The 25,340-nt window shown below is 45.7% G+C and overlaps 1 protein-coding gene across 9 annotated transcripts in view; it reads right to left on the bottom strand.

The window, feature by feature from the left end:
* Positions 1 to 10,626: 10,626 nt before the first annotated feature.
* YIPF1 (Yip1 domain family member 1) overlaps positions 10,627 to 25,340 on the bottom strand; it is a 31,653-nt gene continuing 16,939 nt past the window's right edge. For 2 of the 9 annotated variants that reach the window (XR_011503386.1, XR_011503385.1), the window contains 5 exons: positions 25,155 to 25,337; positions 20,235 to 20,332; positions 14,996 to 15,081; positions 10,882 to 10,969; positions 10,627 to 10,799 (listed from right to left, as the gene is read on the bottom strand). Coding sequence is in view for 6 of the 9 variants with exons in the window: in XM_014844334.3 (XP_014699820.1) it covers positions 20,248 to 20,332; positions 24,579 to 24,769; positions 25,155 to 25,337 (459 nt within the window). In the remaining 3 variants the exon portion in view is untranslated. Of the gene's footprint in view, positions 10,800 to 10,881; positions 11,361 to 14,995; positions 15,082 to 20,234; positions 20,333 to 24,578; positions 24,770 to 25,154; positions 25,338 to 25,340 lie in introns of those variants that run through there. The other 7 variants (XM_014844334.3, XM_014844333.3, XM_014844336.3 and 4 more) reach the window with 5 other exon arrangements.

Here is a 25,340-nt window from a genome sequence, read left to right as displayed (position 1 = left end):
CCCGAGTCCCACTTGATGAAATCTTCCTATAGCGTTAGGCCTCAGTGAGATCCCTGGAGGCATACTGCTAACACCTCGTAATACCCAGTCACAGACGGTCAACACTCAGTAGTCTAGAAAGACAGAGAGAGAGGTTCAGCGATTTACGGGCTCTGAAGGCGCTCACAGTCTAGTGAGAGAAACATCACACATACTGCTCTGCAGCGTTTGCTAATAATGGTTTCCTGAGTTGCCTTAAGATTATATCACATTCACTTCCAAAAGCATGTTAATACCAATTGTGTCTGAAGCATTGCAGGACAAACAGAAAACAAAGGTAGGTCAAGTGTCCGCCATGAAGAAACCTTCCATCCGGTGGTGAGAAAGATGAAGATCTTTCTAAATGAGTGTCCATAAACACACCTCAGGTGACTTGCAAGCAGATCACCTTGTTTAGTTCCTTTGGTAGAAACTACTAGTTGTCCCAGTATCTATTCTCCCCTTCTTTCTTAGTAATAGAATCCCTAATTTTAACTGGATGTGTGGCTACATTCTCCAGTCTCTCTTGCAGCTAGATGGAAGCAGGTGACTGAGTTCAGGCCAATAAAGTATTGCACAGCAGCTTCTCAGAATCGCCCCTTAAAGAGGGCTTGCGTGTTCTTTGCCCCTCCCACCTCCCTTCCTCCATCCAGCTGTGTGGAACTTGTGTTGCCTGAGCTCTAGCACCATATTGAACCACAGGAAGAGGGTCATGCTCTAGATAAAATCAAGTGCTGAGCTAAAGGGAGACTTGCTTACTTGAAGCAACCAGTCTGGGGCTACCTACCTTTACCTCCTGACTTCATTTACACAAGAGAGACGAATATTTATTGTTTAAGCCACTTGAATTTTAAAGCGCTTACCACAATTTGAAATCATCCTGTGTAGTTACTTATTTATTGTCTGTCTTCCCACAAGTATACAAGCTTCACAAGGGCAGGGGCTTTGTCTGTCTTGTTTATCATTGTTTCCAAAATGCCCTTAACATTAGCAGGTAGTCAATAAATGTTTGTTAAATGTACAAAAGAATGAATGAATGGAAGAAAATAACTACATCAGACAATGTCTATTCAGGAAAACAAACTTTGTTATCTAAATCAAATAAGGATTTAATGCAAGAAATTGATAACCAAAGTATTGGAAGAGCTGAAAGAGCATAGGGGAGAAAGAATGGGGTTGTAGTAGCAAAAGGGAGAAAGGAGTTATTACCCAAATATGGGGAAGATGCTGCTGCTTCTGCCCCTGAACCCACAATTGATGCTGAGCTGCTGGGGTAGTGCCACTGCTGCTAGTAGGACCACAGTATCGCTGCTGAGCGGGAACTGAGGAGCTCGAACCCTGCAGCTGTGGAAACCACCACACATGCCCAAAACCACCTGCAGTTGCTCTCTGAGCCTTAGCTTCCTCATCAATAAGAAAATCATCTTGCAAGGTGTTGTATTGAATGAGGTTTTGTTTGTAAATTCTCACCACACAGTAGGCTTTCAATATATGATAAATGTTATCAGCAGAAACATTACAGGCTTTGGTGTCACATAAATGTGAGTGTGAATGTCTGCTCTACCACTTAGGAACTGTAGGATCTTAGAAAGTCACTGTGTCTTTCTCAGCTTGTGTAAGAGGCATTGCTATAAACAAGGAAAGCATGCTAGAAAGATAAGAGCACTAAATAGATGAAACCATAACCTAATCCTTCAAAACGGAATAAAATAAGAAAAATAATATGAAATATGAAAGAACAATACCAATTAGTAGTAGAAAAACTCAGAAATTATGAGATAGGACTCTAAGAAGAAATAGAAACAAAGAAAAAATCATTCTGAAAAGGAAGGTTGAACTAGAAGGAACTCAAGAACAAAGAAACAACAGTAATGCCATAACAAAGGAAAGACTTTTTTTAATAAAAAAAAGAAGAAAGAAGGAAACAAAGGTTGTTTGGTGGGGTTTTTTTGGTGAAGAAGATTGTCCCTGAGCTAACATCTGTGCCAATATTCCTCTATTGTGTCTGTAGGACACTGCCACAGCATGGCTTGATGAGCAGTGTGTAGGTCCATGCACAGGATCCAAACCTGTGGGCCCCAGGCTGCCAAAGCGGAGTGTGTGAACTTAACCAGTATGCCACCAGGCCAGCCCCAGAAAGGATTTTTTAAAAAGCAACAAATAGAGAAGATAGGCAAAGAAGATCTAACATGTGGATAATGGGAGCCCCTGAAGAACTTGGACTTGCGTTTTAAACCACCACTCTCTCCCAACAAGGTACAGGGATGTGGGAATTACTTTTTCTCAAATTGTCCTAATATTTTAATATGAGTCATCATTTTCCTAAAGTTTTATTTTAAAACTTTCACTTATTGGATAGTGCTGGGCATCATATACCCTGAAAAATATTAAGGGGTGGTGGTGGCAAATAACCCTTCTTTCTCCCCATCTGTAACCAGTTTAGTATCAAATTCAGTCCTTCCAGGAGAGAAGGCTGCTGAGTCTTGAGAAAATGTGATTAGCCATTTCCAAAGGCAAAATAAAAGACATTTATTTTGAAATACAGCTCCTTGGACATCCAGTCTCTTGTGCAACAGTATTTTGATGAGTCAAGCAAAAAATAAATTGAAAACACTTGGATGCTATTTCCTAGCGGGGGCGTCGAGAACACATAGCCCCCAGGATTAACCTAAGTCCTTTTTTCTTTTTAACCAAACTCCAAGCCTTGGGGAAGAATTCGAAAGATCCCCCAAACTTTTAAGGCGCAGCATCCTCCTTTCTCCTCTGACGCCCCCTCCCTGGAGCCGGGCTGCACCTCTTGCTGGCTGTTTGCTGGGGCTGGCCTCCACTGCCTCTTTCTTGGGGGTCAGATTTCAAAAGAAAGAGCAATGAAGACAGAGTGAGATCCTTGAGGGAAAATCCACATAGTACAAGCGAAATGTTGTAAGCTAGATTTCAGAAATGGGTTTTTCTCTCTTTTTATTTTCTTCTGAGCTAACATTCTTTGCCAATATTCCTCTCTTTTTATTTTTTTGCTTGAGGAAGATGGTCCCTGAGCTAACATCTGTGTCAGTCTTCCTCTACTTTGTATGTGGGATGCATCCACAGCGTGGCTGATGAGTGGAGTAGGTCCACGCCCAGATCCACACCTGCGAACCCTGGGCCACCAAAGCAGAGCGCATGGAACTTTAATCACTTGGCCCCAGGGCAGCCCCTTTTTCTCCCTTTTAAACCTGCCTAGGTTGTTTACAAAGTCTGATTTAACCTTCCGCCAATGACACAGACAGTGAAATGAAATCTGTGGGTGAGGGTGAGGCTAGTAGGTGCCTCGTCTTTAAGCACATGAGGAAGAGGCAGGACCAGAAGTTTTTGTGAACACCCAAGGGCCCGGGAGGCAAGAGGTAGAGGCTTTGGAGCCAGACAAATGCAGATTTGAATCCAGCTTCCTGCTTCATAGCAGGTTAGCGTGAGCGAGGAACTCAACCGCTTAGCGCATCAGCCCCTTCAACTGTAAAAAGGCGGACGGCAGTGAACACTGTTCATTCTTTTTTCTACCTGTCTGAATTGAGCCCATTATCTACCTTCCAAATAGTGTGATCGTCATTAATACTGTTCACCAAGTATTTCCCGCTCTCTGCTTTCTGGCACATAACAGGCTTGCACTTCATGGCCCCCTTTGAAGGTAGGTATGGCCGTGTGACAGTTTCAGCCAATGAATTGTGAGCAGAAGTGACACGTGTCACTTACAGGTGGAGATATCATTGCCACTGGGAGGCCCTCCAGAGCTCCCTTTTCCTCTGGCCCAGCGCCCAACAACATCTGAGATGGCGGCTGCTCGTCAACCCGGGGCCTGAGCAACGACAGTGAACAGGAGTTCCCCGCCAATCTGTGATGGACTTGCAACGTGAGCGAGAAATAAAACTTGGTTGTTTGAAATTACTGATATTCTGCAGTTGTATGTTATAGAATAATCTCACCGATCCCGAATGACACAAATAGTCAGATAATAGATGCAGCTACCCGAGGAGGGCCTTTTGAAAAGTCCTTGAAAAACTTTGTTTTATGTTCGATGTATTACCTTATTAATTCGCCCCACCAGAAGTTACGCAGCAATCCCATGGGCCAGGCGCTGTGTGGGTCCGTCGGAGCAAAGTCCCTGCCATCAGGACCTTCCTGCCTAGGGTACAGGCCCCATCTTCAGACACTCACTCTCCTAAACCAGACTCTCAACTAATGCATCCAGCAGGGCTGGTTATCAGTTTTCAGTTTGTAAGTCATTCTTGGAAAAAGGGTGAGTACGGGCCTAAGATCTGCCTACTGACCCCTCGCTTCCTCACCAACACATCTTGTTTGCTTCTCCTTCATGCCTCTGCTTCAGCCAGACTCGCATGTCTTCCAACGCCACGTCTTCCATGAAGCCTTTCCTGTCGAATCTCTCCTTCTGAAAATCCTGTAATGCCCCCACTCGTGGACACAGCCCGCCTCGAGGTGCACAGCAGAGAAGGGCAGGCTTTGGAGCCAGACAGTCCTGCTCTCAAGGCCTGGCTCTGCCCCTCCCTGGCTGAGAAGCTAGAGATTTTGCTTTGGTTGAACATTATTATATATTGGACCCTGGAAATCGTATCACATAAATTTAATTCTCACACTTGCCCTTCACAATTGATTATACATACACATACATAATCTTTTACAGAGGAGGCCGAGCAGAGAGAGGTGAAGTGAAGCAGGGATTCACACCTACATCTGCTTGAACATTTCAAGTCTTTTATAGAAGTAGTTTTTCACTGTATGGTCTCTTTGCTTGTTCTCTCCATTTTTTTGTTTTAGTATTTACAAATATTTGTACTTTTGTTTTATTTCCTTTATGTAACATCTTTAATCCCCTCTATCTGGGGAGGGCAATTATTGTCAATTGTTTCCCTCTTATGAACAACATTGACATTATCTAGTAACTTCCTCCTCCCCTTCTTCTCCAGCATCTGAATTGAGGCAATATTCTTTTACTGCTGGTTAATAACTATGAGGTAATCAGCAAGCTTATTCTGCCTTTTAAATGTTCTTCCTGTTCTCCTTCCATTTTTGTTAGTCATCCTGTATATTTATTCAAGGCACATAACCATTATAAACTATATTCTCTCCCTTATAACCATCATTTATTCCTAGTTCTGCAAGTAAATAGATTCTGAGGGCTCAGCACCGGTTCTGTCAACGTCTCACCAGTCATTTGGGCTGTCTCAAGTCTATTCCCTAGAGGATGCCTCCGAAAGGTCTCCTGAGAACACTCCCTGTGCACTTCCATGTACATAACATTTTGTTTGTGACCTTGACACCTGAAAGTCAGTTCATCTGGCTGTGAAATCCTTAGCTCACCTTTCCTGTGTCTGCATATCTTAGCCACGTCATTAGTCTACAGGCTTCTGACCGAAAGTGCTGTTATCGGAGAGTCTGATGACAGACTTTCTTCCCCTTATAAGTGAATTTGTCTTTTAGGCTGGATGCCCCAAATATTTTTTCTTTAAAATTCACTAATTTTACTAGAATATGTCTCAGTGTTGATCCGGGTTGATTTCCCTATTTGGGAGGTGTGCCCTTTCTATATGCAGTCTCAAGTCTTTTTAATTTTTTTTTCAGGAAAGTGTTTTTTTAATTCTAGTTTTGTGTATTTATTCTCCTCTGTTGCCTCGTTATTTTTTTCTTCTTCAGGGACACATATAATATCCCATTAGATCTTTTTTGGCCCGTCCTCTATATTTGTTGTTTTTTTCTTGAATTCTTTGATTTCTCTTTATTCATTCTAGAATTTAAATTTTTTCCTTCTTTTCAGTTTTTATTCCCTTAAGGCATTATCTGTTGTGCAAAAACTATATTCCTTCTACTCCAGTCTTCATTTGTGAAATGAGTTTTCTATTTTTTTTCTACTTCTTTCCTAAGTTAGATTACCTAATTTCTGATTTCTAATTCTGATTTGTGCTTTTGTTTCATATCTTGTATTATTTCCCTAATTTACTCTAGCTCATTTTGAAATATTAAGTTATGGTTTTGTCTGGGTTTGTGGGTCTGTCTTTCTGGAATGCTTTCATTTCATTAGGGATGTTGTTCTGCTCCCTGTTCTCATTTTTCTTATAATAACTTCATTGTGAGATGTGGGTGCAGTGCTTTCTGTTGCTCATTTACATGAAATTAGTCTTCCTGCACGCTCTTAGGGGGAGGGGGAGCTAGGACAGCTTTGCGAAATTCAAGGCTCCACAGCTTCCCTTTCTGTTTTCACGAGTGTTCAGAAATACGGCTTCATAGGTTCTGAGACCTCCTGGCTCCGTTCCCCTCCCCGCCCTCATCTGGACTTCCCTGTCCTTCGCCCCAAACATCGCTGGCCCACCCTACTGGTGCTCTGTTCCCTGCACTTTCTACGCTGGTGTCCTGGAAAGACACTGTGGCTGGCTTTGAGAGTTCCCAGGACCTGGGCTACTCCAGCTTCTTCAGACCTTACTTTGGACCCCTTGCTTCATCAGCTGTAAACTGGGTGTGCAAAACTCCCCCAGTTCCAGCAGCTGTCCTCCTGTTGGTCCACTGTACTTTCCGGGAGTACCTGTTGGCTATTGTGGGGTTCTCTTCTTTTTTGATTTCTTAGACACACTGTTGCTTCCCTCTGCTTCTTTCCACAAAAATGCTGATACCATGCAAGTCTTTGAGCTGCCAGTGGTCTCCACCTACTTGAATGTTCGGTTTGTGGTGCCATCTTGTCACCCTGTTTGTTGTAGATGTCCACAGATTTTTGCTTTGCTATCCCAGTGCCTCCATTTTTACGGGGGGAATTCAGGGAAATAAAAAAATGCTACTGCCATCTTCCCAGAATTCTTTTCTCTCAATTCTTATGATTCCATATAAGATACAGTGCCAACCAGTGAAATCAAAATGGACAAACCACCATCCGTTAACTTTTCTTAAAGTAGGGGTTCCAAGATGTAACAGTTACCTATCTAAAGCCCATTCTGGTTTCACTCAGGCTGGCACCGTGCCCAGCTAAAGAGCATTTCCCAGCGTCCCTTGCAGCTAGGGGTGACCATGTGATATGCTTCTGACCAATAAGAAATAAGCATAAAACATTGGGTGGGGCTCTGGAGAAGGCTCATTAAAAGGCAGATCAACTCAACTGCCAGCCCCCTTTGCCCTTCCCCTTCCTCCTGCCTGTCAAGAGCTGAGCTGAGCTGGAGAGAGCTGAGCCGCCAGGTCTCTGGGCAGAATAGAAAAAATGAAAGTAACAGTCAAGCCTTTCATCATTTACTGTGACAGGAGGGAACCCCCTCTCTGCCAAAGGATCCTTAACAAAAGGTTCCTGCCGTTTTACAGACCCAGGAGGCTAGGAGGAGGGAGGGGGAAGGGCTAGGAGTGGAAGAGTACTGAATACTGAGCGAGAGTAGAGAAAACATCTTCAACCCCTGCCCCCCAAGTAAGCTGGTCTCAGCAGAGGCAGCTGAGAGGCCACAGCTAGGGGTCTCACTCCTTCCCCCATAAGGAGGCCTCCGTCCGAATGGTGGAGCCTGAGCTAGAAATGCGCTGTGCGTAAGAGCCAGGCTGGGGTGATGGCGGGGTGGGGCCAGAGTCCTTGACAGCGACCCCCTCAGAGGGCACAGTGCTGGGCTCTGCACCGAGCCTGTGTGGGCGGGCAGCGTTCCCCAGGCCTGTCAGCTTTCTAACTGCCTGTGGTTGGGCCTGAAAGATCACACACAGGCTTCTGGCTTGGAGCCGGACTCCTCACCGCCGACACTTTGCTGGAGGAAGAGCAGACAGCCTGACATCAGATGACAACAAATTCATGCTAAGGACCGCTGAGCAGAAGAAAAACAAAAAGATGGAATCATGGAGCAGCCATATTAACCTATGGCTATCTCTAAACTTCTATTCGCATGAGAAAAATGAAACTGCTCATTTGTTCAAGGGACTGCTTCTCAGACTTCTTTTACAGCGAATGCAATTCCTAAGTGCCACGTGGGAGTCGCAGGAGCAGCGGCTCCCAAATGGTGGTGCTGGTTGGTTCCTGAAATTTTCACTGGTCCTTGGCAGGTGAGAAAAAATGAACAGTGTAGTCAGTTTTTCATAGAGCTAAACTTATTCAAGTTTTTAGTTCTGAGATTATGGATTATTTGATATTATAATGTCCTCCTTTTTGTAAAATAACGGTGCTAATTTATGATGCTGGTTGTGTCTAAAATCCTTACTTAAAAATTAAACCTTCACCACTGTATTATAGAAACTCTCAACGTTTTTGGAAAAATTTACCAGTCATACCACACTTAAAAGTCCTTAGTAGTAACTAAATTCCCCCTCAAATGTGGATATTTATATGTGCCTGTGAAAAGTTACTGTTTTCCTAAACCTTAACACTGATAACACCTCTGTGACCAGATGTGTGGGTTTCCCACACCAAGCAATTCTGACACTAACTGCCTGGGGTTAGCGCAGACCCCACAGGTTAAGGGCTCGGTCCCACAAGACTGTGCCCCACTTCAGATGCCAATAAGCAAGCAGTGGGTCCCCAGCTTCCCCACGACTTCTGACTGACTTGGCTACGAATTGGAAGTTCCCACGACGCCCTCCTTGGGTTCCATAATTTGCTCACAGAACCCAGGAAAACAGTTTACTTACTCTCGCTGATTTATTACAAAGGGTATTTTAAAGGATACAAATGAACAACCAGATGATGAGACACACAGGGCAAGGTCTGGAAGGGTCCCGGCTGTAGGAGCTTCTGTCCCTCCCAGCACGTGCACGAATTCACCAACCCAAACCCCGTTGTCTTAGGATTTTTATGAGGCCTTCATCACATAGGCATGATTGTAACTCCATTTCCAGCCCTTCTCCCCTCTGGAGGAGGTGGGGGCTGGGGCTGAAAGTTCCAAGCTTCTAATTATGGCTCGGTCTTTCTGGTGACCAGCGCCCTCCAAGTGCTCCCAAGAACTGCCTCATTAGAACAAAAAATGCTGCACTACCAGGAAATCCCAAGGGATTTAGGAGCTCTCCCAGAAGCTTCTATCACTCAGGAAATTACAAAGGTCTTAAGAGCTCTGTGTCCGGAACTGGAGTCAAAGACCAAAAGATTCTCCCAGCACTTCTATTTACAAGGCTTTTAGGGGTTCTGTGTCAGGAACAAGGGCAGAGACCAGTATATGTATTTCTTATTATTTCACAATATACTTCTGTTCTTCAATAGGAGAAAAATCCTGCCACTTTTGGTAACAGATGGGAAGGGGTTGCAGATGGCTTGTACGGGGGAAGTCACAGGTATAATTCACATGTATAAGAATCACTGCCTTGGTTGGCAGGAGTCAAGTATTAAAGAGTGAGCCAGGGTACCAGCCCAGAGGGTGACTGGAAGGTATGGACACCTAATTCTCCGAAAAGCCCTTGAAGACAAAAGAAGTATGTAGCTGGAGAAGACTGAGAGGTTGGAGGGGCAGGGATAAAATTAACAAAGAGCAAAAAGCTCAGACATGATCTGAGAGGCCCAAGGGTAGAAACAGGACCAAAGCAAAAGCTGCAGAGGTGCTTCCAGCAGGAAGAGGAAATAGCTGCCTTGCAGAGGCTGAGGCTTACCAGTGACCATGGACTGAAGATCCACCGAACAGGGACCTTATCTGTTCTGTTTGCTGCTCTAGCCCCAGTACCTAGAATGGTGATCGGCACACAGTAGGTCCACAATACATATGTGGAGTAAATTAATGGGGGGGATCCCCAGCATTTGATGGGAGCTTTGCCAAGCTAACCTTAAGCTCACTGTAGCCGGAATTTGTGTGCGCCTTCCTTTATTTACATGGTCAGCCTCTTAAGTCCAGACATGTCCTTGCAGCTGTCTCAGAACCACACAGGGAACTCCTGCCCTGAAGAGGACTACAGAAACAGGAGGGAATCAGCAGTCTAGACAAGGCAGAAGCTCAGGCTCCGGGTGATGTGCATTTTGAATAAAAAGTATAAAAAAGTATCTGAGGTGTCACTGGTTTCTCCCTGTAACGCACTCCAACCAGGAAGTCATGCTACCTTCAAGAGGCACTCAAAGCGCCTAAAAGAATTTTCTAAAATCTGTGTAAGTGTGCATGTTCTTTAAATCCAGTGTTCCATACTTATAGAAGGAAAAATTCCGATGTCCATTTTAACCCACACACCCCAATTAGGTAGCACATTAAATGAGATTCCCGGCAGCCTCTGGCATGCTGGAGAGCAAACATCAAGGAAGAACTTAAGGCCCAGTCCTGAAGTGCAGACACAGACGTTATGTGAAGTATCTCTTGTGCAACCATTAGGTTCAGTTGCCCAGGGTCAGGTCACCAAAGACAAACTTTCAGCCTCCCAATGACTCCCAATCAAAGTTCACACTGTTTGGCCACTTTGGCATGGCAAGGATTTGGAGAGAAGAGGACCACTTAGGTAATCTGTACAAAATTCAGAGAAAAGCCATCCCAAGTTAGGATGGATCCATTTCGGAACTAAGGGTGCACCTCACGTGAAGCACACCACTTGACCGTGAGAAAGGGCAGGGCACCCGAGCACGCCTAACCATCCCCTCGTGCTGCATTCCGAATCAGCGCACAGTCACAGCGACAATCAACAGGTGAGAAAGAAGAGCCGAAACACACGTGCTGAACAACACTTAATTTTTGTTTGTTAAATAAATGACCAGGCTTTGGTGCAGCACTGTCCAGACGCTGGGGGTTGGTGCCACTCTGTCAGTCCTGCTGGCGTTGGTTATCCTACTTTCCTGCAGTGGATCCATGTCCGAAAGAACCACACTCCAAAAAGACAAAAGAGAGCTGCAAACACAAGAGTAAATTTCCAGATAAAGATGCTCCCACACAGAGAGGAGCTACACTGCAGAAAAGGGCGTTCACTTACGTTCAGAGGCAGCACCGCGGCACCGGAGTGGCTCCACTGCCAAGTCCCAAACCTCCAGCCTGAGACTGACCTGTGAGCTCCAAGGAGACTTACCATTGGGGGGGAGAAGACATTTTTTAAAGTTTTCCTCTGTTTCTCTGCAAACCCAGTAACTTTCTGTGACCCAGCTCCCAAAACTACCTCCACGCACCCTTCTTTCTCTCTGTTCTTTGTGACAGCTCTGTGTTTATACTACATATAAAGGAAACATGGAGGGAGATAAACCGATTTGGGAGCTGCAGAGCCGCTGTGTGGTTGTTGAAACATGAGGTTCTACAGGGGACAGTGGCAGGACGAATAGAGGGAGAGATCACGTAATCCAAGGAGTCTGGATTCTGTTCTTTAGACAACAGGAGGCCAAAAAACAGTTTTTAAGTAGAGGAGTGGCACAGTCAGATTTGCAGATTTTTGAAGACGCATGTGGCTACACATAGGAGGAACTGGAAGGAGGAAAAGAAAAGAGACAGAGAAACTCATCAAGCTATTAGCACAGCCCAAGTGTGAGATGACTGCGTCCTGAACGCTGGGTGTGGTACTGAGAGGACAGACCTGAGAAGTATTTCAGAGGTAAATAGACAGGTCGTGCTGACAGATGAGATGTGGAAGGTAAGAGGGAGGAATCTACACGAATGCTGAGGTTTCTAGCTTGGATTAGTAAGTGGATTTCTTAATTAACCCAACAAATATTGACTGAGGACTCACACGCCAGGCACTGGGTACAATGATGAATAAGGAAGACACGGTCTCAACTCTCAAGAAACTTACAGTCTAGTAGGGAAAACTACAGGGTAAACAAATACATGGAACATGATTTAGTTACATGTGTAAGGTCCTGTGAGAGGGTAGGACACAGACTCTAACCCTGTCTGAAGTCAGGCGGTGTGAGGCAGGAAAATTTAGGGAGGATCTGGGTGTAGGGATGAGTTTAGTTAGTGAATTTGAGGCACCCCTTGGTTCACTTAATTGGAGATTTTCAAGAGATGGGAGCTTGGAAAGAGGGGCTAGCGATACAGTGAAATCCAGGGGAGGTTAAGGAACGTAGCAGAGGCGTTCCTGATGCGTGGCCTTCCACCTCCGAGAAGGAGCCAGGCCTCCCTGGAGACCTCTTCGGGGCAGAATCCCAGCCAGACGTCAGCACTGGAGCACCCCGTGAAGGTGAGGCTGAGGCAGAGGCTGTCTGCCTCAATCCACCGGCTCTAGAAAATGGAAAAGTTGCCAACAAAACCTCTGTGAAAGTGGCTGCAGAAGGGTAGATGCTGGAACTTGTTGGAGTGAAAGAACCCAAAGTCCTGACCAGCTTTCTGGCAAACATCAGGCTGGGTTTCTGAAATGCTAAATGAAGGCAGGGACAAACTAGCCCACAGGGCAGGCACTTGAGATTTTATTTCCATAAATACATACTCTGTTTTTCTCTCATCTCTCTAGATGTCTGTTCCAAATTAATGTCAAGACTAGAGAGAATTTGAAGACAGAAAATTCCCTTCTCCTGCTGCCAACTTTTAGTGGGTGGCCTATAGAGCAGAGTTTGGGAATTCCTGGCACTTAGGTCAGAGGGTGGCAAGTAAGATGACACTGCCTTTCGTGCCACAATTCGTCCATAATTCACTGTCAGCCAGGTTCCCTTACCTCTTCCCCGCCTAAGACCTGACTGCTGGCCACTTCTGGCTCCCCACCTTGGGTGGCCCTACTGCGGCCCTGACATGCCTGCTCCATTCCTGGTCCCAGCCTGCACAATGTCAATGTTCCTGATCTGGGGTGTTCCAATGCAAAGTTCCCAAAATCCTGACTCTCTCTGTAATTCAGCAGGGGCTTCCAGTCTGTGTGACTCATGAGACACAAAATTGGGATGTAAAATCTGGGGGGGGTTAAGGACCTATCTCCATTGTTCACCCCAGTAGCCCAGCACCTGGCAGAGAGTACGCCCTCAATGAATGAACGATTCCTAAGTGACTTGGCAGATGAACCCAAGGAAGATGGAGTGCCACAGGACAAGTATGTCAACTGACACTAGTCCAAAATCAGATTTTCCCAAGCGCCTGCTGGGTGCTGGGCTACACTGGGAAATAAATCTCTGCCCTCGAGGAGCTGCCAGGTTATGAAGTCACAGTAAATAGGAAAATTGCCATAAGAGAAGAACAAAGAGCTGCAGGAGAGCACAGAGAAGGAAGGAAGGAAGGAAGATAAACTTCACTAAGGAGAGGGTGTCTGAAGTAGGTCCTGAAGAATAAAGCAAGTTTCCAAGTACACATGGCAGGGAAGCGTATTCCAGAATTTTAAAAAAAATCTTCAAATATTTTAAAGTACTATTTCCAGTAATTAGTGGTAACGTTGTTACTGTTATTATTAGACTATTGTGAGTACATCATAGGATAAAACAAGTAAGTACTTATATGACAGTCCAAGTCTATCATTTCTGGTGTCATTGAGAAGTGAGATCTTCAGTTTGGAAGACAAGAGATACAGATATAAGATAAAAGCAATATAATAAAAACGTTATAGTACTAAATAGAAATTGGAAGCTTGAGTATGAACTCACAATGTATCTTCTTTAAAAAAACAAAACAAAACAAGCAAACAACTAACATACTTCCTGGCTCTGAACACTGAAAAGGCCTGAAAACAATGACCGAGCCAGTTGCACCACTAGATCTGGAAATACTATTTCGGCATGGAACAGAATCAGGATGCCTTAGAGAAACAGCTCAATCTGCATCTGGGACAGGAACTCAGGGAATGTTCAAAATGAGCCTGAGATATTCTTTTTGATGAGGCAGACTGGTCCTGAGCTAATATCCATGCCAATCTTCCCCTATTTTGTATTTGGGTTGCTGCCACAGCATGGCTGCTGAGTGCTGTAGATCCACACCTGGGAGCCAAATCTGAGAACCCAGGCCACCAAAGTAGAGCATGCTCAACTTAACCACTATGCCACCAGGCTGGCTTCCTTTTATTTGTTTATTTTTTTGCTGAGGAAGATTAGCCCTGACCTAAAATCTATTATCAATCTTCCTCTTTTTTTTCTTGAGAAACATTAGCCCTGAGCTAACATCTGTGACACTCTTCCTCTATTTTGTATGTGGGTCACTGCTGTAGCTTGGCTGATGAGTGGTGTAGGTCTGCGCCTGGGATCCGAACCCTGGAACCCAGGCCGAAGGATAGCGCACCAGACTTAAGCACTACGCCACGGGGCCAGCCCTGAGCCTGAAAACTTTTGTCATAACAGATAGCAAGGCAGTCATCAGAGACATCTAAGGTTGTGCCAACAGCTCTCAAGGGCCAACCTTAAGAGGTTCCCACTGGACGAGACAGGACAATTTGAGCATCAATAAACATAATACTAGCAATAGACTGAAGCTAATTGGTCATTGTTGCAGAATGCCAGTGAACCAACTGCTATTTTGAAAGCTGGTAAATAAAGAGAAAGAATCACTCATCCTGCTTTTCTTGTATAAATGATACCACTGGATAACCAAATAGTAGATGAAGGAAGTTTTTATTAGAGAAGTATTCTAGTTAATAAACAAAGAAAGAAAGATAGAATTGAAATGTCACCATTTTGAAGCCCCTAATGAATTAATGGATCTAGGCATTGCTTATTAATGACCACTAGTATCAAAGAGAGAGGGAGAGAATTAGACATTATGAGTTTATGGATGGAGGAATTTAACAGCACATATCAAGAAGTCTTGCCAAAAAAAAAAATCAAACCTGAATCTGGATCAAGCCTTTAGATATAAGGACCAGTTCAAAGAAAAGAGAGGACAGAGCAACATGTTAAATGACACCGTGGAGATGCAATCAGCAAAATCCAGACAGTGAGAAACTAGTACAAGATACACGATTCTTCAACAAACAACTGGCAAAGGGAGAGAGGAGGGAGACTGAGTCAGAGTCTATCATTTAAAGGCCTTTAAGAGATACATCAACCAATTGCAAGATGAAATTCAAACAAGAAAGTACATTTGATATTAAAGAGTTATTTTTTAAATATGATTATGCTATTATGGTTATGTTTTAAAAAGAGCATCTTTTATAGAACAGAATTTAAATGTTTATGGATGAAATAAGAGGCTACCTTAGATTTGCTTCAAAATAGGATCGGGGGAGCGGTGGGGAATAGCTGGGTGTACAGATGAAACAAGACTGGCCATGAGTCGACAGCTGTTGAAAATGGGTGACAAGAACATGGTGATTCATTACACTATTCACTCTACTTTTATCTATGTTTAAAATTTTCCACTAAGTAAGTATAAAAAAAAGAATAAAAAGTTACTGTGTTGACCCACTAGTCATCCCAGTTTCCCCCAATTTTCCTTAAAGAAAGAGAACAAAGAAAAAAATTGAGAAAGAAACATCCCAGGAACTGAAAATGGATTCTCTGGGCAGGGACATTTCAGACATGGTGTGGAAAAGAAGGGGCTGTAGAAAGCAGTGTTAGCCATGTGTGAAATCATGCGGTGTGGATGCTGTGCTAAGGGGGATTAGAGCATTGAGTTAAAAATGATTTCAGAATAAAAGAATTGATAGGTATAAACCTAGTAAAAAGCTTTGTGGCTTTGGCTTATAAAATGAACGTTCTTGACACACTGAGTGAAAGGATAATTGCATATAAACCCTGTGTATCAAATCAGGAGGGTTTTAATTACAAAGGAGTCTCCTGCAGCCCTCTGCTCATCTGTTAATAAAGCCCTTATCACACTCTGTATAATTATCTGCTGGCCACCCTCCTCTGGACAGACCCACTCTGTCACCACCCCTGGGAAGGCAGCCCCACTCTGGATGCAGTCCTCAGATACTCCACTGTTCAAGCTAAAATAAGACTCCCTGGGTCCATTCTCCAGGCTTCATCAGGTCTTGGCTCAGAGAAGAAATGGCAGTGGTCCTTAGGTGATAAGTTAATAAAAAAGGAAGGAGTGAAGGAAGAAATGAAAGAAGAAAGCCTGATATTTTTTATAATATCTCAATGACTTACGTAGGTGTAGCTTCCCTGATTACAGGGAACTGGAGGCTCACCTACGACCCTACAGCTCCAGGGAGAGAGGGGGTTAATGCTCTCCCAGTAACCCATTCCAGGTTAAGCCCTCCAATGCACAGATTTACATAAGGAAGGTTATCTGCAAGATTAGAAGCCATTCTTTTTCAGTGAAAGCTGGAGTCCAGAGATTACAGTAGAAGGCACAGCCAGCTCATAAATCTGCAGTGCCTGGGGCTCTGGATGGCCCCTCTCATTGGCAAAGCGATTGATGCTTCTGCCAGGGAGGCTCCAAAGAAACTGTTCATCACTATCTCATTTGGAGACTTGACACCCTAATGGAAGCGCTGACGCCCAAGTTTATAGACCAGTGGCGTCAAATCTGTGTAACTCAGGATGGGAGGTCTGCAAGAGCCCCGAGGGTCAGGCTCTCCTCAGATGCCAGCTTCCGACTATCTGAAGGTTTACAGCACCTGGGACACTTGCTCTAGAGCCTCATAACCACAATGTAAGGAAGGAACTGAAGTCCCAGCTCAGGAAACAGGCTGAGAACCCCTCACTGGGTTGACGTCGGGTATCTGGGTCAAGGCAGAGACCTAGGCAACTACTGCCATTGTGTCCTCTACCTCTGTCCCCTCCAGCTGGGCTCAGATTCTCTCGTTCTCAGTGATGTGAGCCCGCATGGCATCACTGTGTCCAAGTGAACAGCCTATGTCTTCACCTTCCCCAAAGCCATGGGAAGCTAGCACCTCTTTTCAGAAAAACAGGTAACTGATTGCTTCTGCTCAACCTGCAGGACGCGGCTCAAACAAGCCCGTGTGAAGCCTTCCCCCAGGTCACATGAGCCACTGCTTCTGTTCTCCCACATCGCTCATCAGTTCACAGCTTGGCTGCGGCACTTCTCCCACAGCGTGGTCATTATCTGTTCAGCTGTTTTACCCATGGGCCTAGGATCCTTGAGGCAGACTGCATCTGATTTTCTAGGTCCCAGTGCCTGGCCCAGAGGACAGACAGCAGCCTCCAATAAACACTGAATGAGAGAGTAAACAATGATCCAGGACTCAGCGAGCCAAGGCACCTCTGGCAAAAGCCAACTCCTGACTTTTGCCTTCGTCTTGCAAAGGGTCACTTCCACCCACCCAACATTACCTGAGCACTCGCTCTGTCTGTGCCGGGCGGGCAGCAGACCAAGCACTGGGCAGACCAAGTCAAATAAGACTCAGTCCCTTCCCCATGGACCTCAAGGGAAGGAAGAGACACCCCCGCCCCGCCCCAGCCCTGAGCCTTTTCTGCTAATGGTCAATGGCGTCCATCTGCAAGATGAGCTGAACAAGTGTGTAGACAATTACACCGACATACAAACAAGCTACCACACGCTCACTCCAAGGCAGGAAGCTCCAAAAACAATCCACTAAGGAGATGGAAGGAAAATATCAGAATTTGATATATATATATATATATATATATATATATATCAAATCGTCACGATGTACACTTTAAATCTCACAATTTTGTCAATTATACCTTAATAAAGCTGAAAAATTAAATTACATTAAATTAAAAACGGCCTCCAGTGATCCCTGCCTCCAGGTACTCATGCCCTTGTGAAATCACCCTCCTTTGAATGTGGGCAAGACTTGTGACTTGCTTCTAACCAAAAGAATACAACAAAGGTGACAGGTGTCGTTTCCATGATTACATCCCATAGACTGTCACTCCCATCTTCCTAACAGATTCTTTGTTGATTGTCTCCATTTATGGCTTCAGTGTAGTAAGCCATAATATGGAGAGGCCTATGTGGCAAGGAATTGAGGGCAGCCTCCAGCTGACAATCAGCAGGGAGGCCCTCAGTCTAACATGTCGCAGGAAGTGGATCCGACCAACAACCACGTGAGCTGGGAAGAGGCTCCTTCTCCAGTCCAGCTTTGAGATGAGAGCCCAGCCAGGGACAGCAATTTGAGTGCAGCCTTGGGAGAGAACTAAGCTAAGCTATGCCCAGATTCCTGACTCACAGAAACTGTGAGATTATAACTGTTTGTTGTTTAAGCTGCTAAATTTGTGGTAATATTGTTAGGCAGCAATAGATAATTAATGCAGTCCTCAAATTCTTAACTGACAGGTTGTGTAATCAAAGCAGTGTGGAGACCTCTGAACTAAAGCATCTCTAGACCAGCAAATGTGGGTTCCTAAAAAAAGCCAAAGGCCAGCAGGCAGAGCCTGCAAGTTTTTGTGGTAAAAAGAACATCAGTCTCAAAAGTGGGAAAGTGGAAAAACCTCAGGAATTGGCTCCCCCAGACCTGGGTTTGAGTCCCAGCTGTGCCTCTAAGAGGTAGGTGATCCTAGTCAACTCAGACTTACAAAGCCCAGCTTCCTCATCTATAAATAGGGTCAACAAGGCTGGTAACAGTGGCCAATCAGAGAATGACCTGGGCAGTGTTTTGTAAAGGGGAATGCGATATACCTGTCAGCCAGCTTCCTTATTGTAAAAGAGGAGCAAAGCCCATGCTCCCTCCAGGCACTATGACTTCTGGGACTCTAACGTCACATGCCCATGTGACGAGAGGGAGAGGGAGGGCCGGCTGCGACACTTAGTAGTTCCCTAGTCATTCCACCGGGCAGGGGGATTGTCTAACCAACAAGGCCTCTGGAGGGACCTATTCTTTTTTTTTTTTAAAGATTTTATGTTTTTCCTTTTTCTCCCAAAGCCCCCTGGTACATAGTTGTGTATTTTTCGTTGTGGGTCCTTCTAGTTGTGGGATGTGGGATGCCGCCTCAGCATGGCTTGATGAGCAGTGCCATGTCTGCGTCCAGGATTCGAACTGGCGAAACCCCGGGCCGCCAAAGCAGAGTGTGCAAACCCAACCACTCGGCCACGGGGCCAGCACCTGGAGGGACCTATTCTTGACCAATCACATCTTGTCAACTTGCAGGGCCTGTAATCTAAATTTCACAACCAAGAGGGAAAATCTCCAGTTGTTTTACAAAAAGGAAATAAAGGGTCAAGGTAAAGTGAGTAAGAACCACGAAATTCCAACACTCATTACAGACCCACTCTCAGAGGAGCAGGAGCTTTGATTCTGTTACTGAGTACCTTAACTATGTGCCAGGAACTTCTATAACGTGACCTCTCATCCTCACCACAACCTTATAATGCAGGTTGCATCATCCTTAGTCCGTAGTTAAGTTAGTCGAGGCTCAGAGAGAGTAAGCCCCTTGCCCCGAGCACACTGCTAGTACATGGAAGGGCCGGGATTTAATTTTAATTCTCTTTGACTCTAAAGGCCCTGGTCTTCGCACCACACCCTGTTGCTCTGGGAGACAGCAGCATGGGCAGAAACGTCACCCAGCAATTACAAAACAAAGTAAAGGTTCTTGGCCCACAGGGAGATCACGTGCAGAGTGTGGCTACACCCATTCATTCCACATTTACTGAGCACCCATTGTACACCAGGTCATGTGGTGGGCAATGAAAATTAAAGTAACACCCATTCCTTGTTCAAATGGAGCTGCATCTAATTGGGGAGACACACCAGCACACGGAAAACTAATGAATGAATGAGAGAGCAACTGGGCAGGCAGACGGACACACAGACAGTGAACGATGAGTGTTTCAAGCACCATTAATAGAAGGATTCAAGCTGTAATGGGCTCACAAGGTAAGTGATGACTGCTGGAAGAGAAGGAACATTTCAGACAACTGGAGCAGCAAGTGCAGAGGCATGACGTGTTTTGGCAACAGCAAGGTGTTCAGTATGGCTACAGCCTCAGACTACTACAGAGGTGGAACAGGAAGGGAAGGAACAAGCCATGGAGCAATCGGGTCTGTTTCCTGTGCTCTGACCTACTGAAACAACCGCTGACAGTGGAATCATCAAAGAAGCCCTGAGAACAAACCAGGCACGAGAGTCTGTAAGCTTTGGAGAACCCCATGGGTAATTCAAGACAGGTCAGACTCAGGGTCTGAGGCCAGCCTAAGTCGTCACGAAGAAACTGGAAAAAACCACCAGGACTGTAATGAAATGGAACAAACCCATACTGTGCGGCTGCGAAGGGGACAGGGAGTAGAGAAGAGGGGATGCAGGGAGCAAAAGGCAGGAACTCTTCCTACAGAAGAGTCTAAGAGCTCATGTTTCCCACATCCATCAAGCCAGATGAGGTGGATTTCACAACTGAAGCCTTCAACAAGAGACACACAGACACAAGTGCACACACACCCACTACACTGTGCAGACAGGTAAAAGGGTCCAGCCCTCTCTGCTCTTGATGCTAACAGGAACAGAACTGATACACCTGCCCATTTCACCATAACACACAGCAAGAAGATAAAAGTATCTTTTCTTACCTTCTTCTTTAGCTCAACTTGGCTGCTGCAACTGTTTGGTTTGGAGCAGCTGTGGGTGTTGGGAGATGGTCCATCTCTGGTGCATCAAAAAAGTAGGCCTACAGGAAAAGGAGACCCATGTAGTGAGTTTAAAAAACAGCGGTTCAGTGAGTGTTCTAGACTCCATGCTAATAGTCCTTCTGGGATCTCGTGGCCCCCACGTATCCTCCTACCACACTGCTCATCACACTGAACTACAACCGTCTGTTTCTGTCCATCTCACTTATTCAACTGTGAATGCCTTCTCAAATTTCGCTACCATTTATTGTGCACTTACTACATATGACTTACTCTTCATAACAACTCTGTGAGGTCATAATTAACATCCTTATTTCACAGATGAAGAAACTGAGGCTCAGAGAGGCTGTCACTGGATCAGGTACACATGGCTAATGAGCGTGGAGGACTCACAGCCAGGCCTTGCTGACTCCAAAGCTCAAGCTCTTGACCACGTTCCGTGGCCTCTCCTCCAAAGACTGCATCCTTCTTGTCTCCATGTCACCAGCACCCTGCACTGGGCCTCACACACTGTGTAAACAATCAGTACTCAGTGAACTGAACCACGACAGAGTGCTGCTGAACCAGTGGCTCTCCGTAAAGACCTTTAAAAGAATGTGCTACGTAGCCCTTACCTCCTAATTCTTCAGCTTGAAAATGAAAGATCTGATAAGTGCTTCCACTCACCATCTACAATTTAACTGTCAAAAACCGGAAGGAGATGGAAGAGGGAAAACACCAGGGAGGGTCTTCCCATCTGTTTCGAGATCTGAGAATCCTAACTTCAGCCCAGGAAAACACCAGTCTCACTCGCCGTGAATGCTAGTTGCTCAAGAAAAGGCAAGTCCATCAGTAAGTCAAGATGACTGCACACTCATGACTGCCCCTTGGAGTCAGGGCATTAGGAAGGTAAAAAGATAACAGCCACCAAGTCAAGAACCATTTCACCAGCTCTGCTCTCTATCAGCCAGAAGGGGGCACCAACATGACACGCTGGAGCTTCCCCAACATCCTCCTAGTAGATGGTAACTCGTCAACAGTCCATCTCAAAAAAGTTTCCAGCTGCAGACTCCCTCCAGTTGGTCACATTCCCAGAGCAATTCTATTAGTTTTAAAAGCCTTCCTCCCCAGGACCTCTTCCAGCAGCTGTTTTCTGAGGCAGGGAAAGAACAGTCCCTAACTTAAGGTGGGGACAGGGGCCTGTCCAGTTATCTCGCAGGTGGCACTGAGCCACAGAGGCCCCACGATGCGGGAACAATGCCTTTCTGCCAGGCTACTGGGGGAACACTCATCAGATGGAATGAGCAAGAGGCCCGGGTTCTAGACCTGGCTCCGCCAGTAACCCGCACTGTGACTCAGAGAAGTCCACTCCTGTAGGCCTCAGTCTTCTTATCTGTTAAATGAAAGGACTGAAAAAAGTGATCTCTACGGCAGAGTTCTAATTCTACGATCCATAATTCCACGAATGCTTACTATGACCACAGTTATCATTGGGGAGTGGCTACAGTGCGGCAGGCACATACCTTTTTTTTTTTTTTTGCTAAGATTGGCACCTGAGCCAACATCTGTTGCCAATCTTCTCTTTCTTTTCTTCTTCTTCTCTCCAAAGCCCCCCAGTACATAGTTGTATATTCTAGTTGTAGGTCCTTCTGGTTGTGCTATGTGGGACGCCACCTCAGCGTGGCCTGATAAGTGGTGCCATGTCGACGTCCAGGATCGGAACCAGCGAAACCCTGGGCCACCAAAGCGGAGTGCGGGAACTTAACCACTCAACCACAGGGCCAGCCCCAGGCACATACTTGATAGCTAATCTACTTGATAACCCTGTAACAGGCTATTTTATCCCCATTTTAAAGACGAGCAAGCTGAGGCTCAAAGAGATAGAAATTTTCCCAAGACTATACAACTGTGTATCTGGCTCCAAAGTCTATGCTCCTCTACTCTCCCAGGCAGCCTGCAACTCAGCATCTACTCTGCACCCAGCCCAGATCTGGGCACTGTGAGGCCTCCAGATGGATCAGTAGGCTTTCTAGGAGTAGGGGTAGGAGTGTCCCCTGGCAGAAAGCCAGGGCGCAAGACCCTTCGCTGTCAGCAGTGACAACCTCAAACACAAGCTTGTACATCTTCAAACACACCTGCCCCGGACGCACCCTCTGGTGCTTCTTTATCATCCCTACCAGGTGTGTTTTCGTACCAACTTAGAGATTCTGTACAGGTGCAAGCGCTGAGGGCCCACCAGGTGTAGGGCTGTCATATGCTTACTGCACTAAGGCAAAAAACACCAATCTGTGCTCCCCAGGGGCGAGTGAGGAGGCAAGATGTCTGGTCCAGCCAGTGCCCCTCAAATAACCCCCCTGCTAATTCCTCTCCCTCCCTTCCAACAATGATAATGTCTTCTGTTTGTACAGCTTGTCCTATTTTTCATGTTGCACACATCACTCAATCCTTACAACAGTAAAGATGTTACTATAGCTCCTTTTTCTAAGTGAGTAGGTGGAGATCCAGAGAGGGAAATAACCAAAGTAGGGAGTGATGGACCTGGGACCAGAACCCGCCTCCTAACTTCCGCTTCCACCCTCTTGTACCGCATATTTCCACCAGAAGGGAAAGGAGGGGCATCTCCAGTGTGGAGAACAAACCCCAGGCCCAGGGGCCCCTGGCTCAAGCCCTGATCATGGAATGGCCGCCTTCCTCGAGGAGAAAACTATGCCTTCTCTCCAAGAAGAGGTCCTACACCCGCAATGACTTGCCTGCTCCTCTGAGTCCCTTGGAACTGAACAGGGTAACACGCTTTCTCCTGCCTCCCTCTCTCCTCCAACTTCTCAATCAGGTGTATAATGGGTAAGAAGCTCAGGAGACAGATGCGAGGACGCCAGTGAGAGGCACCAAGGCAAGGGCACTGTTCTGGAGTCGTGTGGCCGTGGACACTCCTCCCGGGGCGCTCAGGGAGAATCAGCAGCAGAGCAGCCCCGGCAGCTTCTGAGCACACAGGGCTCTTTCAATAACTTCTTTACATCTGAAGACCCCTTCACAGTACATGAAGGGCTCCCAGAGCCATCTCACAAGTCTCACAAAAGCCCACGAAAATATGAATCTCCCTGACCGAGGAGGAAACCAAGGTTCTGAGAGTTAAGCATCTGCCTAGGCTCACAGTGCTGAGCGGCTCCCAGGCCAGGGCTCTTTCTACTCCATTATAATGCTCTCTTTCAGAAAGTTCCTGAGTAGCAAGATGGGCAGGTAAATCCTAACTTCAGTGTTATTTACCCCAAAAGGGAGTAACAGGCAAAGGAGGGCAAAGATCCTGCCACAGGTACCACATGAAATAAGTTCTTAATAACAACAATAATAGCAACACTACCACCACCACCTGCCCTGCTCCTCTCTTCTGAACAGAACTGAACAAGGCAGGGCCTTTTCTCCTGCCTCCTCCTCTCCACTGACTTCTCAACTAGGTACGCAACGGAAAGATTCAGGAGAGGGAGGGCAAGATGCAGTGAGAGCACTGAGTGAGTCGGTTACAACGAAAAGGACGTTCTTCTCCAGCATACGGAAGGGTCACAGAAGGGTCATAGTAGCATTTCAAAGGATCAGCCCAGAGGTTCCAAGTGGCAGAAATTAATAGTGTGGCTTTGCCAGGAGTCAACCAACAGTCCTCTGTCTCAAGAGTTGACAGTTTAGGCACAAGTAAAGTCCATGTAAACCAGGTCTGTGTTTCAGAACCTGACACTTTTTATGAGACTTGTTCAGCGATGAAGTATCAGGATCTTATCAATGCACTTATTGAGATCATGGTTGTCGACACAAAAATATTGGAGATCAAACAGTGTCAAAGAAATATTTACTCCCACAACTGCAAAACCTGACCAAGGGTCTGGACACATGCTTTGTGGGCATCTTCCCATGGGCACGTCCCTTCCTTCATCAGTGACCTTAATATTCTCAGATTCAGTTTTTTTAAAATCTGCATCAGGCCTTGTTAAGGCCATGGACAGCAATTTTTGTGCATAACATATACAGAAGACATAAAACCATGTCTCCTTAGAATCAAAGGAAAAGGTCCTAATTTATGGGCATTTAGGGGACAAGTTCTATGTTAAGGGCTTCATATGTATTATTTTATTTTATCCTCAGAACAACCCTATGTGGCAGGAAATACTATACCTATGTCACAGATTAAGACATTCAGATTCAGCAAAGTTAGGTACCACGCCCAAGCTCACAGAGCCAGTGAGTGACAGCGCTGCTCTTCCATCTGGGCCTGTCCGACTCGAAAGCACAAGATCTCCCTAAAAAGACACCTCAACATACAAACTCAAAAACTGTTTCATGGGCTGGCCCGTGGAGCAGCAGTTAAGTTCACATGTTCCGCTTCTCGGCAGCCCAGGGTTCACCGGTTCGGATCTCGGGTGTGGACATGGCACCGCTTGGCATCCCACTGTGGTAGGCATCCCATGTATAAAGTAGAGGAAGGTGGGCATGGATGTTAGCTCAGGGCCAGTCTTCCTCAGCAAAAAAAAAAGAGAGAGAGAGAGAGAGAGAAAGAGGAGGATTGGCAGTAGTTAGCTCAGGGCTAATCTTCCTCAAAAAAAAAAAAACAACTGTTTCAAATGTTCACCTTAAAAATAACTCCCCTTTCCTATATTTGACTTCATCCTCAAGCTTTCCACCCATGAAGCTAAATTTCAAAACTCTTTCTGGGTTTAGGTAAAGCTAGAGATTACAATCAAATTCTCATAACTTTACCATTCTCATCTAGGAGAGTCTATTAAAAATGATGTTTATTTCACAAAGCGAGTTTTAAAAGAACCATCATGTCTAACAATTTGGGGTCTCTCAGCATTTGCATCTAAAGCACACCAGAAGAACACAGGAATGAGACCATACCAAGCAGCCCACAGAGAGCAGCATGTGAAGCAAGACAATTGTCACAATTGTGGCCAACGCGATGCGCCGGTTATCCTCACGAACAGCTGGCCAAAATGTCATTGCCAAGACAGAGCCTGAGACTCCCAGGGCGATCATGACTAGAATCCAACGAACGGCTTTCTGGGGGATAATCCACAGTATCTG

Source organism: Equus asinus, chromosome 5, assembly GCF_041296235.1.
Source record: "Equus asinus isolate D_3611 breed Donkey chromosome 5, EquAss-T2T_v2, whole genome shotgun sequence".
Lineage (NCBI taxonomy): Eukaryota > Metazoa > Chordata > Mammalia > Perissodactyla > Equidae > Equus > Equus asinus.
This window is presented reverse-complemented; position numbering and strand designations above follow the sequence as displayed.